The sequence below is a fragment of the Artibeus jamaicensis genome, unplaced genomic scaffold, assembly GCF_021234435.1.
Source record: "Artibeus jamaicensis isolate MK-2021 breed Jamaican fruit bat unplaced genomic scaffold, CSHL_Jam_final contig_1526, whole genome shotgun sequence".
NCBI classification, from domain to species: Eukaryota; Metazoa; Chordata; class Mammalia; order Chiroptera; family Phyllostomidae; genus Artibeus; species Artibeus jamaicensis.
In genome coordinates this window covers 855527-872705 of record NW_026521297.1, presented here as the reverse complement: position 1 = coordinate 872705, position 17179 = coordinate 855527, and the positions used below count along the sequence as shown (strand labels likewise).

The following is a 17179-nucleotide window of genomic DNA, read 5'->3' as shown; positions in this document are numbered from 1 at the left end:
CACAACAATTGACTTGAACTAATGAGTTTATGTTACAGTTTGTATTTTTTTATTTTTTAAATTTAGTTATTTTTCAAGTAGAGTTGTATTAATTTTTAAAAATATTTTATTTATTTATTTTTAGAGAGAGGGGACAGGAAGGAGAAAGAAAGGGAGAGAAACATCAATGTGTGGCTGCCTCTCATGCATCCCCTGCTGGGAACTGGCCTGCAACCCACGCATGTGCCCTGACTGGGAATCAAACCGGCGACCCTTTGCTTCACAGGCCCATGCTCCATCCACTGAGCCACACCAGCCAGGGCCAGAATTTGTATTATTAAATGTCACTGCTTTCTCAATTGTCCTCATACTATTAATCAGCCAGAACAGAAGTATTTTAGTGTTTTAAACAGCACACCTGTCCTCATTCATGCTAAGCAAACTCTAGCCTTACTTGGAAAAACCTGGTTAAGGATGATCCAAGCCCAGAACCTAACTCTCTTCTCAGGCAAACAGAGTCTTTTTTGTAAGGTTTTAATAGGTTCTGAATATTCCAGGAAGTGCAACTTCCATGTAAAATCAGGGAAGCCTGTATGGTGTTTTGCTCAAAATTTGGCCAAAGATTGTCAACAAGTTCAGAAAATCATATTCTGCACGGCTCTTGCTAGTTAGACATCAATAGCGTGTGTCTCCAGCCGCGCTGGGAGCTGCCTACACTTAGGTACAAACATCAGCTGCCTCCTTTGGTCCTGGGGGTGGCTCCACATGTTCCCACATAGAAATGCGTGTTACAAATTACTGTTCTCTTACTTCTCCTTTTTGTTGCAGTTAGAATAACATAGCGCCCTGGCTGGTGTAGCTCAGTGGATTGAGCGCAGTCCTGCGAACCAGACAATCGCCGTTCGATTCCCAGTCAGTGCTGGTGCCCTGCAGGCCAGTTCCCAGCAGGGGACGCACGAAGGGCAACCATACATCGATGTTTCTCTCCCTCTCTCCTTCCCTTCCCCTCTAAAGATAAATAAATAAATAAAATCTTTATTAAAAAAATCTGGGCATGACTGTACATTAAAAAAAAAAAGAACTACATAGTGATTACAGAGAAGGTTGCCTCTCTCACGCCCCCAGTGGGGGACCTGGCTGGCAACCCAGACACGTGCCCCAAGTGCGAATCAAACAGGTGACCCACTGGTTCTCAGGCCGGCGCTCCATCCACTGAGCCACACCAGCCAGGGAGGGCTAGTGATTGTTTTTAAAACCACGTGCAGTTGGGTTATATTATCTATGAAGTTTATTTCAAGAGAACCGAGAGGACTTTCCCAGAGCTGCCGTTCAAGCCAGCACATGCGCTGATGCGGCCATGAGGGAGGTTGAAACGTGAAAACTTTAAGCTACTAGTAATCCATTGGTAAATGGTCACTACCACCTGGCGCTCCCTGGAGCCCCCTGGACCTCCCCCTGACCCCGTAGCCACAGGATTAACACTGGACACAGTGGGAGCGAAGGGGGCCCGTGTCCCAGGTGCTGCTGGGTGGGACCACACACGTCACAAGCTGTAAACAGGTTGTGTTTAGTCCCGTACAAACCGTGAGCCATGGAAAGTGGGTGGCATCCGAAGGCCTGTGTTCAAACGCACCTTCACGCACAGTTGCCCCAAAATGGAAACCAGCATTAACGGTGTGTATATCCAGACCATGGAATAAGCTTCAACAATGAAAATGAAGGAAAATAAGGAATGAACTGCTGGCCCCGTGCGAAAAAACAGCTAACGCCCAAGAGCAGCAGGCTAAGTAAAAGAAGATAGTTGCAAAAAGCTACATACTGTGATTTGTGGCCCGGAGCAAAGTGGTGGCGGCCTGGGCCTGGGGGTGGAGGGAGGCAAGGTGGCAAAGGAGCCCGTGGAAAGGTGGGGTGGTGGGGATAGCGCGTCTCTCGGTGGTGGTGGATGTTCAGGAACGCACACGTCTGTGGAAACCCATCCGAAAGCCTGCTTTAACAAATGCGGTTTATTGTGTGTAGCCTCTGCCTCATAAGACTGACCTGCAAAAAGCAGGTGCGGGGAGAGTGCAGCAAAGCCTAGAAACACTGTTGCCAGGAGAGACAAGGCTGAGTCGTTCCCCTGTGCAGGCTTGCCACCCCCCCCCCCCGGGGGAACTGCCACTCAGAGCCTAGAACCCGGGCCCCAGTGCAATCCAGGCCCCCCCCCCCGCAGCCCTCCCCCCGGAGCCAGGATCCTAGGAAGGAGCAGGAGGTCTGTCCCAATAACCAGAGGGTGGGACAGTGGAGAAAAGGAGAGGAAGACGGGAGCCAGGCCTGGGGAGGCGTGGTCCAGGGGCTTTTTCTTCTCTTATGTAACCTGCACCTTCGGGTGAGAGGTAACCGTCATCATCACGGGAGGGCGGGACTCAGCAGCGCCTGCCCCGGGTTGCATAGTCAGGCAGGCAGCAGAGAGGGATCTGAACCGGCCTTCCAGCGCGGTAGCACCGGCACCCAATTCACTGAGTGCCTACTATGTGCCAGGTACTGTGCTGTGCCCTGGGCCGACAGCAGCGAAGGGGACTAAGGCTGCTCCCGCGACCGGATGTGGGAGTTGCCTAACCACCCCCCCCCCTTCACGCCGCCGCGTAAGCTTGAGGTGGTCCAGGTCTGTCTCTTCTGCCTAGATCAGTGTTTTAGGCAAATTAATGGCATGTGCTCAGCAAGAAATGAAGAATGGAACAAAAAAAAAGTGGCTCAAGACTGTGCTGGAACTTGGCCCAGTTACATATTCCTTATACGTACACATATTGTATACGAAGACAGTATATGCAAAAAAGCACTAATGAGACAATTTGGCGATAAAGAAGGATTTTAAGCAAGGATAATAATGCATTCATTTGCTCCCAGCTCCCTCCAAAAACTCCACCGATTTCCTCAAATATTAAAACACTCTTAAACACTTCTACAATAACCCACCAAGGATTTTGGCATAACAGAAAGCATTGAAAAAAAAATTACTTAACCACTCAACACTTAATGAACTCATTAGTTGACTGTGTTTGTACACAATACGCGTTTGCACAGCATCAGATAAGAGCTGTATTTCCACACTGCAACAGTCTTGCGGGCAACAAAGCTGGAAAAAAAATGATGCTGAAGGTCATCAAAATACTACCCACTGCACGCGGACTGGAGGAGCCCCCAGGCGCCCGGCAGAAGTCTGCACAGGGGCCTGGGGCGATACCATCAGCAACGCCGTGCAGGCTCCGGTAACACAAGTCAGGATCGCGTGGGAACGTGCGAGCCGCAACTGGTCTTGTCCCAGCCTGGACTTGTGCGGGACTCAAAATAGTTGCAAAGCAGGCTCTGGATTCAAACAAAAGTTTGGGTTGAAAGCGGGAGGGGTGGGGGCGGGAGCAAGTCATTATGGGAACTATTTGCGGTGAGAGTTAGGATACTGGGGGCACCCGCGTTCTTGCACAGGTGGTTACAGTGGCATTTCTTCCCATGAGTGAAACAGCATCTTTAACTGGAAGAGAAGAGACGTGGGGTCAAGGGCACTCAGCTTAAGTGTACGCAAATGTTTGCGTCTGTGGGAGCACTGCCCATATCAAGACACAGAACATGTCCTGGCTGGAGTGGCTCAATGGATTAAGTGCGGACCTACAGGCCAAGGGGTTGCTGGTTCAGTTCCCAGTCAGGGCACATCCCTGGGTTTCAGGCCAGGTGCCCAGTTACGGGTGTGCAAGAGGCAACCACACATCGATGTTTCTCTCCCTTTCTTCTTCCTTTCCCCTCTCTCTAAAAAATAAATAAAATATTTTTTAAAGTTATATCAAAAGTTTCAATGACCATGATTTTTTAAAAAATGAGAATAAACCCAGTCAGGGCCCACGCCTGGGTTGCAGGCCAGGTCCCCAGTAGGGGGCGCACGAGAAGCACTGATGTTTTTCTCTCTTTCTCCCTCCCTTCTCCTCTCTAAAAATAAATAAAAATAAAATCTTAAAAAAAAAAGACACAACGTTTGCTGTGTCACCTCCCAGAACAGAAGCTTCTCTCGTGCTCCCTCTGGATACAGAAGTGTCCCGACAGGCTACTACTCAGTGCTCTGTTCTCTCTCACCACAGAGTGGTTTGGCCCGGCCTCGGCCTCCATATAAATGGAACTACACAGTCCATGCTGTTTTTGGCTCCTTTCACTCAAAATAGTATCTGTGAGATGCTGCCAGGTTGAGTACAGTTGACTCTTGAGTAACACATGGTAGGAGGGGTTAGGGGTCCTGCTCCCCCACACACACAGTCAAAAAACCAATGTATAACTTTTGACTCCCCCAAAACTTGAGCTTGTCTCTCAGTATTCACAGTGGACTGCTTCCAGGATCCCCTTGGGCCACTCCAAACCTGGACGCTCAAGTCCCCTCCACACTATGATTAGAGACAGAGCTCAGCGCACACAGTAGGCCCTCCACACTCACACTCACCACCGGATCGAAACAGTGGAGGTATTTATGGGGAAAAGTCCATGTTGTCCTGGCTGGTGGAGTTCAGTGGGTTGAGCGCCAGCCTGTGAGCCAAGGGGTTATGGGTTCAATCCCCAGTCAGGGCACAAGCCTGGGCTGCGAACCAGGTACCCAGTAGGGGGCGCTCGAGAGACAAACACACATTGGTTTCTCTCCCTTTCTAAAAATAAAATCTCTAAAAAACTGCATGTAAGTGAACCTCCACCATTCAAACCCGTGTTCAAGGGTCAACTGTTGCTTCAATCCTTGCTTTTTCTTGCTGACTAGCCTTCGACTGCACGAATAATTGTCCCAGTTTATCCAGGGACTTGTGAATGTTGGCAGTTATATAGACGGCAGATGTAAATTTTATGTACTGCCTTTTGTGTAAACATCAATTTTCATCTCTCCGGGATAAATCCCTAGCAGTGGTTACGGGGCTGTCTGGTATGTGCTGTATATTTTAACTGGACATGAGTGCCTAGCTACTTTCTTTTATTTGAGAAAGGAATCTTGCTTTGCTGTTTCACTTATTTGTCAGTAACTAACTCTTCTACATGCCCTGACGTGGGATTGAATTGGCAACCTCTGCGTATCTGGACGGTGTTCTAGTCAACTGAGCAACCCCGCCAGGGCCTTGCCTAGCCATTTTCAGGAGTGACCGGACCATGTGACATCGCCCCTAGAGATGCGTGAGCTCTGTCCAGCTGCCCTACACCCCCGAGAGCTCGTGGTGTGGTTTCTGTGTGTTACGCTTCCGGTAGGCGCGGACAGTGGCATCTTGTAGTGGTTGCCCGGGGTGTGCTGATAGACATTTCCATGAAGCGCAATTTATCCTGTTTCTTGTTTGTTTCTGTGTGGCTAGTGCTTTCAGTCAAATGCCTAAACACATCTGATTCGACAGCCCTGACCATTTTATTGCTAAAAACTGTCCTTTGGAGTGACAGCAGTATTTGTTGTCAGTTTGCCCTACCCAGAGTTCCCTGACGGGTGGGATGTGCCCTGGAGTCACAGAGCACACATGCATGTCTCTCTCTCTCTCTCTCTCTCACACACACACAGCTATAGACACCAACACAACCAACAAAGGAGCCAGCACATGGTGTCCTTCCTCTCAAAAAAGGCAGAATTCCACGTGGTGACCTGTGCTCCTGCCCTGAGACGGGGCAGCCCGGCAGGCTCCCAGGAGGAGGTGTGGAGGACACTACTTCTCCATCTTCCTGTTTCCTAGCCTCAGATCAGGGTAAGAGTCAAGGAGCGTGGGGGGAATTGGGGGCGACATTCACACTCACATCCACATATGTCCCAGCAGCGAAGCTCCCAGATCTGGGGTTGGGGGGGCAGTGTGAGCCCCCCCGGCTCCCCGGAGTGTGTGGGCGGGGCCCTCCGAGTCCCGGTTTGTCCGTTTATTCACCCCTTGGGATCCAGTGTCCAAAGTGCCCCCCCATCAGGGCGGGGAAGATCCTCACTGGCGTTTACATGACCGATTCCTTCTCGAAGGTGCTGGCATCCCCACCGGGTCCTGGGAAGTGTTTGAGGAAGGGATTTGCCTCCTCAGCGGGGACCGGCAGCGGGTCCAGGGGCGCCTCGCTCTTTATGTGGATCAACTTGGGCACCGAGTTCCGAGATTGAGATTCCGTCCGATTCACGTAATGTTGGAGCAGTCCCGCCCCAAAGGCATCACCTTCCACGTTGAGGACGGTGCAGGACCGGTCCCTGAAGGCAGGGGAGTGACGAGGAAATGAGTGGGAGGGGAGGAGTCAGGGCCAACCCCTCCCCCCAAACGTGAAGTCCCCTCCTCCCCCCGGATCACTCCCTCCTACGCAGAACCCTGTTCTACGACGCCAGACCCAGGTCACCCCTCCTTCCTCCCAGGATGCCAAGTCTCCCTCCCTCCTACCTAGATCCTCAAAGACCTCTTTATCGGGACCCCCTACCTCCCCCCGTTCCCCTGGAATCCGAAAGTCCCCCATCACATGTGCCAGAAGTGTCCTCTACCCCGACCCCCAAAGATCTCCTCCTCCCCTGTGGGACCCCAGGGGTCCTTCTCCCAATAAAACAAGATTCGTCCCTTCTGGAACCTCAAAGTCACCTGCTCCTTTTCTTGGGGCCCCTCTTCTTCCCTCTGCCACACTGAGTTCTCCTGAGGCCTCCCTCCTCCCCAGGACCCCAAGGGTCTTCTCTCTGCTCTCAGCTGTGTGTGTGTGTGTGTGTATGTGTGTGTGTGTGTGTGCGTGTGCAGATGTGACATTCTGGAAAACGGGGCTACAGTCCACACACCATAAAACCCACCTGTTAAAAGCACACAGTCCCGTGGTTTCCCGTGTGGTCAGTCTTGTGTGACCATCCCCACTATTTCATTCCAGAGTGTTTTTATCGCTCCAAAGAGAAAGACCCACACCCACTGGGCGGTCACCCCCCATTTGCTCCCACCCACCGGCCCCAGGCAGCCGCTAATCCCCTTCACGTAGGTTTGCCCGTCCTGGACATTTCACAGAAATGGAACCACGGCCTGCGTGGTCCTTCCTGTCTGGCTTCTTCATCCCGTTTTCAAGGCTCATTCACACAGTGACACATCTGTGCCAACGCTTCATTCTATACAGTCCATCACATGGACAGGTGGCATTTCAATGATCTGTCCGTCGGCTGATGGACACTGGAACATTTGTACCTCTTCACTATTATGAACAGTGATTCTCAGAATAATGTCCTAGGAACCTGTTACACAAGTTTTTGTGGACTCGATTTCAACTCTCCTGAGTGATGTTGCTAAGACACATGGTGACTCTACTTTAACTGGAAACCAGTCTGTTTCCAATCCCGTATGTTCTCAAGAGCTTAACTGCGGCAGCTAACACAGCATTTCCTGCTTCCTAGAGGAGCCTAGAAGGGAGTTGCAGGTACAGTCACCTAGTGCCAAGGAGAGACCATTCTTTCCGGTTTACAGATGGAGACAGAGGCAGAGAGAAGAAACACTTGCCCAGGGTCGCAGTAGCTATAGCTGTGGTGCCTGGGGTTTGAACACTGGCAGCCTGTCCTAAGAGTCCACTTTGTGACACTCGACCTTGCTGGCGTTCTTTTTAGAAGTTCCAAGATCCCTCCCTTCCCTTCCACTGGAATGCTGGAGGTGCCACTCCCTCGCTGGCAGGATGCCTGCCTCCTTCTCTTCAACCACCCAGAGACTCTGGATGGCCCTCCTGCTCATCCCCGACTCGGGGAGTGCCTCCGAGCCCCCTGAAGCCCCAAACCCCCACTCACACTAGCCAGTCCACGGCCAGGATCAAGGAGATGTCAACCGGTAGGTTCACTGCCTCAAGAATGATGGCCAGGGTGAGGACACCTCCAGCCGGGATGCCCGCCGCGCCGACGCTGGACGCTGTGGCCGTAAGCCTGGGGGAGGAGAAGAGGGGTCAGGGAAGGGTCTCCATATGGGAGAAGCCACCGCAGCAGCCCTGTTCCCCCCGGGCCTGTGTCCATTCTCAGGGCAGGGGTCAGCTGGGTCAGGGGTCCTGGCCACAGCCAGCCCACACTCACAGGATGGTGATAATGTTTACAAAGTCCAGCGACGCCTTGTAAAGCTGTGCAAGGAACACCGCGGCCACACACTGGAAGAGGGCGGCGCCGTCCATGTTGACAGTGGCACCGATGGGCAGGATGAAGCGGCTGATATGCTTAGAGACGCCGTTCTTCTCTTCCACACACTTCATCATCAGCGGCAAGGTGGCAGAGCTGCGAGGGACCAATATCTGAATGAGCTCCACCCACCAGGCTGACCCCGCCCACCACAGTCCCGCCCACCCACCTTGCCCACATAGCCCCGCCTCCCTGGCCCAAGCTCCACCCACCAGCTTAGACACGACCATCCCCAGGCCTCCACCCACAGCCCTCCCAGTGATCCAAGCCCTGCTCTCCCCAGAGCCAGAAGGTACTAGGGATCCAGCAGACTCCAATCATTCCAACATGTAGGCTCCCCAGCAACCTGCTACTCAAAATACACACAAAAATTCGTACCTAAATCCTGTAATGTCTGAGAGCTCGCCTACTCTCACCATCTGCTATCTCCACAGATAACAGACCCCAGCTGAACTTTCTTGGGGGTGCTGCTGCAGGGAAGGTCCCCGTTCTGAGGGAACGGGGCCAGCAGAGATACCCAGAAAGAGGGCAGAAAGAGCTCCCAGAGCCAGGATCCAGTGTGAGGCGCCAGAGTCCCCCAGGGCCAGGCTGTGGCGGGGAGGAAGAAATCTCTCTAAGGCCATCATTTTTCTAATTTTAGGGAGGACTGGGTGGCGGATGGGGGGGATAGATCTAGGACCTTATGAAAAACTTAGGAAAGTCCGGCCTCTGTACCCAGACCCAAAGTCCCCAAACACAAAAGTTCAGGGGTCTTCAGACTTGCTATTTCCACTCCAGGCCCCTTATAACTTAAAAATCCCACCCTGGTGGGTCTGCCCCAAGGTCACACCTGGAGGAGGTCCCGAAGGCAGTGACCAGCGCCGTCGTGATGCCCCACAGGAAGCGGTAGGGGTTCTTTCGAGTGAAGAGGAAGTAGATGAGAGGCAGCACCACGAGCCCGTGAATGGCGTGGCCCAGCAGGCAGCACAGGATGTATTTGCCCAGACTGGTGAAGAGCATCCCCACGTCCTCCATCTCCATGATCTTGCTGGCCACCAGGAACAAGATGCCCACAGGGGCGTACCTAAGCACCCAGGAGACACAGCAGCCCCTGACCACATGCTCACCCAGAGAGGGCATTGAGCTCTGCACGGCCTCCCTTGGAATCAATCAGGAGGCGCCCAGGGCAATGGGTGCGGAAATCCAGCACCTCCACCACCCTCCCCCTGCTCTCTCCCTGTACAGATAGTATAGTCAGAGGTAAAAGGAGCCTGGGGACCTCCATCACCACTTGGGAGTACAGCCACCAAGCAGATTTGGACTTTATTTACTGAACCACACCAGCCAGGGCTGAAAGCTTTCGAATAATTCGTCTATAAACTTTAGCACCCTCTCCTGAAGTGCAGACCTCCGGGGTTACTTATGCCTCCCAGCCAGGAGGCTGCCCAAGACTGCTTCCGTGACTGCCTGGTTCCTGTGACTGGTTCTCACAAACCCCTTTCCTGTTCGGTAAGAAGGGCACCACTTCCCAGCCCCCTGCGCCCCTGGGTTTGGCCAGATGCCCACGTTCTGGCCAGTGGGATGTGCCAAGAATTCATACAAGTACTTGATAAATATTAGCTAATACTGTTTTCTGTAAGTGTGCTGTAGGTCGGGCACTCTCCCAAGCGCTTTATTTGTATTAACTCATTTGTACCTGGTCCGATCAACCCCACTTTCCAGATAAGGAAACTGAGGCACAAAAGCATCAGTAACTTGCAGGGCACAGCTAAGAATCGGCCGTGCTGGGATGAGAACCCAGGTCACCCAACAAAAAAGCCTGCTCTTACCCACACATCATGTGCCCCTCTGGCAAGGCATTTTCATTAGTGAAGACGCACCTGATTCTACCCTGACTGGTGTGACTCAGCTGGTTGGAGCTTTTGATCCCTGGTCAGGGCATATGCCTGGTTTGTGGAGTCAGTCCCCAGCCGGGGTACACACAAGAAGCAACTGATTGATGTTTCTCTCCCTCTCTTTCTCCCTCCCTTCCCCACTCTCTGAAAATAAACAAATAGAATCTTTAAAAAAATATTTTAATTATTATTTTTAGACGGGGAAGGGAGAAAGAGAGGGAGAGAAACATCAATGTGGGGCTGCCTCTCACACGCCCCCTACTGGAGACCTGGCCCAGCAACCCAGGTATGTGCCCTGACTGGGAATCGAACCAGTGACCCTTATGGTTTGCAGTCCACTGCTCAATCCACTGAGCTACACCAGCCAAGGGAAATAAATAAAGAAAATCTTTTAAAATATGCACCTGGTTCCCACACAGCTGCTTCTTAGATGCTGGCTGCACTGAAATCGGGATGGGTGAGGGGGTTGGGATTTGTTAAAGATGCAGCAATCCTGGCCCCGCTCCCAGTTTGACCTTCTAGATCACGATGAGAATGGAAAGGGGACAAGCGTGGAAGCCAGAGGCCTCTGCACATGTTTTTGTCTTATGAAGGTCACTTAACAAAGCTCATAGTGGGAATGGTCTTCGCTGATATTACCGAACTAAGCTCGGTGAGCGCCAGGCCTTTAAACCACCTCCTAGGTGCGCTTTTTTTTTTTAACCTATTATTGCCCCATTCCCTTGTTTCATCTCCATGATAATCCCTACAAAGCAGGTACAATTTTGAGATCCAAAGGCAAATGTTTGATCACCTTCAAAATCTCTAAAACTGAGCCATGTTAGCCACAGCATGCCTCTTTTTGTCACCTCCCAGTAAGATCAAGAAGGTGCCAAGAGAAAAAAGTAAAAAAAAAAAAAAAATGTAGCACTGTCCTCATTTGATAGATGAGCAAATTGAGGCACAGAGAGGACAAGTCACTTGCCCAAAGTCACACAGCCAGGGAATGGTCGATGCTGGATTTGAATCCAGGCCACCTGGCTCTATGAAGCAGAGGAAGGGTCACCTCCTCCCACCCCTCCAGGCCCCTCCCACCACCTACCACATGATCCAGGAGACCAGCACCATGGTGGCGTCATTGAAGGAGTTGAAGAAGCGGATGAGCGGCTCGCCGTCCGGCCCCAGCTTCCGCAGGGCCAAGCCAAAGGCGATGGCAAACACCACCAGGCCCAGGATGTTCATACTCTCCACCTGTTCCCCCACAGGCTTCTTCGGGCGGGAACAGACGGAGACAGCAGGGGGATGTCCAGTCAGTGTGCGCAGTCACTGAGGGACTATCTTGGGCAGCGCTGGGGCCCGTCCACTCAGGCCCCTCCCTCCCAAGGCTCACTGTCCAAGTCCAGGGGAAATAGACCTGTGGCCAGGGACCACCCAGTGGGAGCAGAGTTGAAACTGGAGTGGAAGGGTTGAAGAGGAGTGTGGGAACCGAGGAGAGGGATGCCAGCTCAGGGGTGTGAGTAATCCGGGAGGGCTTCCTGGAGGAAGAGTCTGAGCCCTGGCGAACAGGAAGCGTGAATGAAGAGAGATGGTAGAAGGTTCTAGAGAGAAGAAATAACTTGCAGTAGCCTAGAAAAGAGAGCAGCGTGGGCATTCCAAGAGCAGAATGAAATCCACAGTGGCTCTGGGAGGTAGCAGAACAAGCGGGGCAGAATCACAGGATGAGACTGGGAGGGCGAAGGGGCAGAGGCCCGACAGTGCCTGGGCTTTCTTCTGAGGACGCGCACTGTGGAGCGCGTCGGGGCTCTGTGCAGGGGAGAGGCAGGGTCAGGTTCGTGCTTTGGAAAGACTGCTCCAGCCGCCAGGCCTGGGGCAGGTCAGGGAGAAGGCCTGGTCAAGACAGGGTGCGGGGGTGGGGGGGAAGAGGAGCCTGGGTCAGAGCAGGCAGTGGCCCGGCGGGGGGGGGGGGGGGTTGGAGAAGAGAGGCCAAAAGGGAGATTCCAGAGGGGCAGAAAAGACAGGAACGACCACAATGATGGGCCAGGAAATGGGGTCTCCCCATCCTCCTCCTCTCACCTTCACCTTGGTTCCATTGGAAACGTCCAAAGAGCCAGGCCCCTGTGTGGTAATGGGGGAAGAAAAGAGGTCAAAAGGGAGATTCCAGAGGGGCAGAAAAGACAGAAATCGGGGAGGGGCTGCACGGAGTTTCAAACAGACAGTGCACCTCATGTTGGACGACCCCGTGGGTAAGCCAAGACTGGGGTGTCCCCCCACCCCCATCTCCCACTCTCACCTCGGTTCCATTGGAAATATCCTCTTTGTAGATGGTGTTGTACTGCAAGAGGGGATGGGAAGGGTCTGTGTCGATGGTCCTTGAGCACCCCCCCGCACCCCATACTGGTACCCACGATGCTCAAAGGCTGCCCCAAGCATGCCTCTACCCATCATCTCGTTCCGTCCCACCACCAACCCCATGACGACTAGGATTATTCATCTCCCGTTTTCCGGAGGCAGAAACCCAGGTTCAGAGAAGTAAAGGCGCTTGCCCAGCACCACACAGCTAGAATGGGAGGCCGGCAGGGGCTGGGCTGGGAGCCCATTTTCTCATCTCTGGGTAAGGCGTGTGGCTGGGTTTCAGAAGTCACCTAATAACCCTGCAATCCCGCCTGTAAATACGTGGACAGGTGCGTCCAAAAGCAGGCACCAAGGGGCTCTCACTGGCTGTCTTCCTCCCTGCCCACCTCCCACCCCTGGGCCCCCCCCTGAGGACTCACTGAGCGGAAGGTCGCAGACACCAGGTTGTCAGGGAAGATGTTTCTGCAGAGACATACATGGGGGCGCAGGAGAGGTCATTAGGTCCTGCCCAGGGAGGTCAGGGGGTGTCTGCTGGGGTGCTGAGGTGCGTTGGTCTCCTGGGGTGGGGGGAGCCTTGGAGGTCCCCTCTGCACCCAAATATGGCCACCACCCGTGCCTCAGCCAGGTTCGGTCGGGCAGAGGTGGAGTAGCTTGCACACGTTTGCAGAGCGTGAGGGGCCTGAGCTGGTCTCCTAGGGCCCCAGAAGGCTGGCGTCCGGGGCCCAAAGGATTGAAAAGATTGCAGATGAGGCGGAGGAATGGTGGCTTCCCTCAGGCAGGTTGCGGCAGGGTCACCGCGGCCCTCAGCTCCACCCTCAGAAACAAACTTCACACCCTGGACATCTTGCATCAGCCACTTCCTCCTGGAGGACCAGGGAAAGGGCAGGCTGCCTCTGGGGGCTGGCTGGTGGGCGGGGAAGATCTGGGTGCTGGGAAGAGGTGGGGAGGGAGGGAGGGAGACAGGAGATGCTGTGTGTGTCATGAATATGCATCTGTGTTCACGCGGCTGCAGCGTCCAAGGGTGACTCAGTGGGCAGCCGAGTGAGTGAAACCCACAGAGGATGTTGGAGAGCCGGCCATCAGCCCTGTGTCTCAGGCGGAGAAGAAACTAACACCGCATGTAGCTACAGGCGCCGTAATAAGTGCTTTGCATCAACTCCCGACAGCCCACAGGGATGAGCACTATTATCCCACTTTACAGAAAAGGAAACCGAGGCACAAAAAAGATGAAGAAACTTGCCTGGCTAGGAAGTGGCAGGCTGGGGTTTGAACCTAGCAAGCTGGCTGCACAGTCCCCCCCCCCTCCTTCTCCCCTGGTACGTGGGCGTACAGCTGTTCTGTGGGTCTCCATCCACTTTGCCAAGTGTTGGTACCTGGTCGGAGTGAGGGCTGGCGTTCAGGCAGGTGGGATGCTGTTGTGTGCACAGAGGGGGGAGAATGTATGCGCTAAACGGGTGTGAGTATCCAGCAGATACACACATGTCACAGCTGGTGCAAGCCCAGTTGTCAGTGTGCCATGTCGCGGCCGTGGCTGAGGGTCTGTGTGCCTGTCAGTTGATTATAAAGTTTGTGTGGCTCGAGATATTTCAGCTAAGGCAGGGAGCGGCCCGCCACGTGTGAGTTCTATCTGTTCTGGCACGCGGGGCGGGGCGGGAGCCTGTACAAATATAAACAGCCTTGGGCAGGCGGGCTTGTGCCCACCCAGGCCTGTCTCAGCTAATCTCCCCCAGCCAGGAGGTGCCCACCCACTGCAACTTCTGGGTGAAGTTTCCCATTTCAGGAGGCAGGTACTAAGGCCCCAAGACGCTGGGGGAACCCAGTTCCGTGACTCATCATTTCCTTCCACTTCCAGGAAATCCCCAACCAAGATGGAAACTCTGATTCAACAGTTCCCAAAGCAAAGCCATGTGGACCCAGCTGTCTGTGTCCTCCTTAAAAGGGGGGAGCGCCATTCTTGGGGGTAGGCAGACAGGAAGCAGAGACCAGAAGGAAAAGAATCTGCCCCAGTTCTGGGCAGCCTGGTGGGGGAGTGGGGCACAGAGGGAGGAAATGGAACGGAAACTGGTTGGAGGCAGCAAGACTTATCAGGAACACGTATGGGGAAGCCATCGGGGCCCAGCAGAACTGGGAGGGGAAGGGAGGCTGAGTAGGGAACCTGGCTGTGTAGGCAACTGGTGGTATGGACATCCTGGGACAGGGAAGGGGGCTTGGTGGGGATCACTCAGCCCTCCTCAGGTCCTCCACGGGTTGCAAATCTATCCACGACCTAGACTCAACCTTTGTCCAGAAACCCCATCCTGGAGCCCGTGGCCGCCCAAAGACCCCCTTGGAAACCCTCAGAATCCCCTCCCCTCAGAGGAGAGTCCCTCTTACCTCTCCCAACCCCGCCCCAGAACATTACTCTCCCCTCACTCTGTAAGACTTCCTCATCGCCCTTATGAAGGAAGGGTTCCCCTTATGTCCCCAGGCCGCACATTTTGGAGCCCCCTTCCCCGTAGTCTGTCCTCACCCTCTGTACCTTGATCCTTGAGGGACCAGAGCTTCCCCCACCACCCCCTACAGGGTGTCCCAACCTTTTGGCGTCTCTGGGCCTCACTGGGAGAAGAGTTGTCTTGGGCCACATACTTAAGTACACAAACACTAACACTAGTGAAAACTGATGACCAAAAACAAGGTTTTAAGTAAATGTACGATTTTGTGTTGGGCCGCATTCACAGCCATCCTGGGCCGCACGTTGGACACCCCTGCAGTGAGATTTCCTGACGCCCTGGGGATGTCCTGGTTCTGGTGGACCCTAAGCCTCCTCCCCACCCCGCCCACTCCTGCTTCTGGTCCACGTGGCCACTCCCGCCATTCCAAACACCATCCCCCTCCCCACGTGGCCGAAGTATGCTCTTCCCCTCCTTCCCTCCACCGGGGAGCGGGGCCTGACCTCACAAGATCCAGGAAGGAGTCCAGCACCTCCTTGCTTTTGATGCTTTTGGTAGGATCCGCATCCTTGACCGAGGCCTCGATGGCAGCGCCGGGCTGCAGAACCAGCGCCAAACCCACGCCGAGCGCAGATGCTAGCAGTGTGGTGACCAGGAAAAAGAGCATCGCCCAGGCGCCCAGGCGGCCGAGAGAGCTCGGGTCCAGGCTGGCGGCGCCGGCGATTAGGCTGCACACCACCAGCGGCAAGATGATCATTCGCAGCATGCGGAGCAGCAGCTCGCCCGGGAAGGCGAAGGCCGCCAGACGCGCCTGGCCCAGGGCTGCCGTGCCGCCGGCCCCAGAGACCCCCAGGCCCAATGCCACGCCCGCCACCACGGCCACCACCGTCAGCAGCACCAGCAGGTTGGCGCGAAGACAGCTGCGCACCTGGTCGGGGGAGCTGCAGCAGCGGCCTCCTGCCGTGCCTCGGTCCTCTCTGGGGACGGATGTTGAGACACTGTTCGCAGTGGGCTCTGCCGCCACCAGCAACTTGGTGTCTCCTTTAGGGGGATCGGCCACCATGATGAACGCCCCGGGGTTCCTTAGAGCCTGGATGCTGGGAGCTCTTGGGGCTCCTTCCCAGGACGCGGACGTTGCTTAGAACTGAGAGTTGAGTAACAGCCTGGAAGCTGGAACTCTGAGGGTTCCTCGGAGTGTGACTTCGCAGCGCCCAAGTGTCTGGCTCTTGGAAGAGGGAGTGTCTGAGCTCTGTACTGGGCGCTGGGACTGCTCTGCTCTCCCAGGCGGTGCTCTTCCTGGCCTCCGAACGCTGAGAGTTGGGAGCCCCCGGGTTTCCTAGCCCCGGGAGGGGGGAAAACGGTAGTTTCTCAAGCTGGGACCTGGGGTCCTTGGCTCCGGAGAGCTGGCGGCGCCAACGCAGCCGTGGTCTTCAAGAGGCGAGGTCCTGGTGGCGCAGATCCCGGACGCCTGGATCCGGGAGGCGGGGAACGGGAGTGCCTGGGTCCTGGAAACGGAGCTCCGGGAAGAAGGGAACCAGGTTCTTGGGTCCGAGAAGGGAGGTCCAGACCGCCGAGCGCGTAAGGCGTTGGTCCGGGAATCCCTCGGATGTAACAGCTGTCAGTGCGGAGGTGCCTTCCCGAGCGCGCGGAGTGACTCTCAGCACTTTGGCGGAAGCTGCCGAGGAGAATTCTGCGAGCTGAGCCCGCGGGGGGGCGTCGATCGGAGCGCGCCGATTGGCTGCTCCGCGTTCCGCGCTCTCGCCTGCGGTGGAGCAAATGAGGCCGAAGCCCCGTAGATGGTAGAATAACAACGGCGCCTGTATCCGGGGGTGGGGCTTGCCTGGGGAACTGGTCTGAAAAAGGAGGGGCGTTGGGGAAACGCTCTTTCCAGCCAAAGGAGTTGGGCCTCGGTTTGGGGCAGTGAATCCTCGATGGCTCCCAGGGGCGGGCGAGGTTCTCTACAAAGTGCAAGTGAGGCCCTGGCCGGGTAGCTCTCTCAGGCAGAACATTGTCCTGGTATGGCAAGCTTGCGGGTTTGATCTGGGGTCGCGTACAAGAATCAATGAATGCATAAATTAATGGAACAGCAAATCCATGTTTCTCTCTCTTTCTCTTCCTCTCTCGCTCTAAGCCCGATAAATAAAACTTTTTTTTTTAAAGTACAAGGGACCCGCTAGTGGCTCGTTTGAAAATCAGCTCCGCCTGAAACTCCTCCTTCCCCCTAAATTCGCTCTTTTAAAAAATATACGTATGTCGTTTATAGATTTAGGAGGGAGAGCAAGAGAAAAACACGAGTTTGTTGTTCCGCTTATTCATTGGTTGATTCTTGTGTGTGCCCTGACCCCTGGGACTGAACTCACAACCTTGGCCTCTCGGGACAATGCTCTAGCCCACTGAGCTCCCCGCCACAAATTCAGTCTTTAAAACGAGATGTTATTTATTTATTTTTAGAGAGAGGG

The 17179-nt window shown here is 54.4% G+C and overlaps 1 protein-coding gene across 1 annotated transcript; it reads right to left on the bottom strand.

Annotated features, from left to right (window-relative positions):
• Positions 1-5349: 5349 nt before the first annotated feature.
• Positions 5350-16500, bottom strand: SLC1A5 (solute carrier family 1 member 5). Its single transcript, XM_037155118.2, has 9 exons — positions 15224-16500; positions 12711-12753; positions 12230-12271; positions 12013-12054; positions 11042-11208; positions 8916-9149; positions 7988-8182; positions 7712-7843; positions 5350-6169 (listed from the first exon to the last, which is right to left on the bottom strand). The coding sequence occupies exons 1-9, from the start codon at positions 15781-15783 to the stop codon at positions 5929-5931; spliced, it is 1656 nt and encodes a 551-aa protein (XP_037011013.2). The 5' UTR covers positions 15784-16500; the 3' UTR covers positions 5350-5928.
• Positions 16501-17179: the final 679 nt, after the last annotated feature.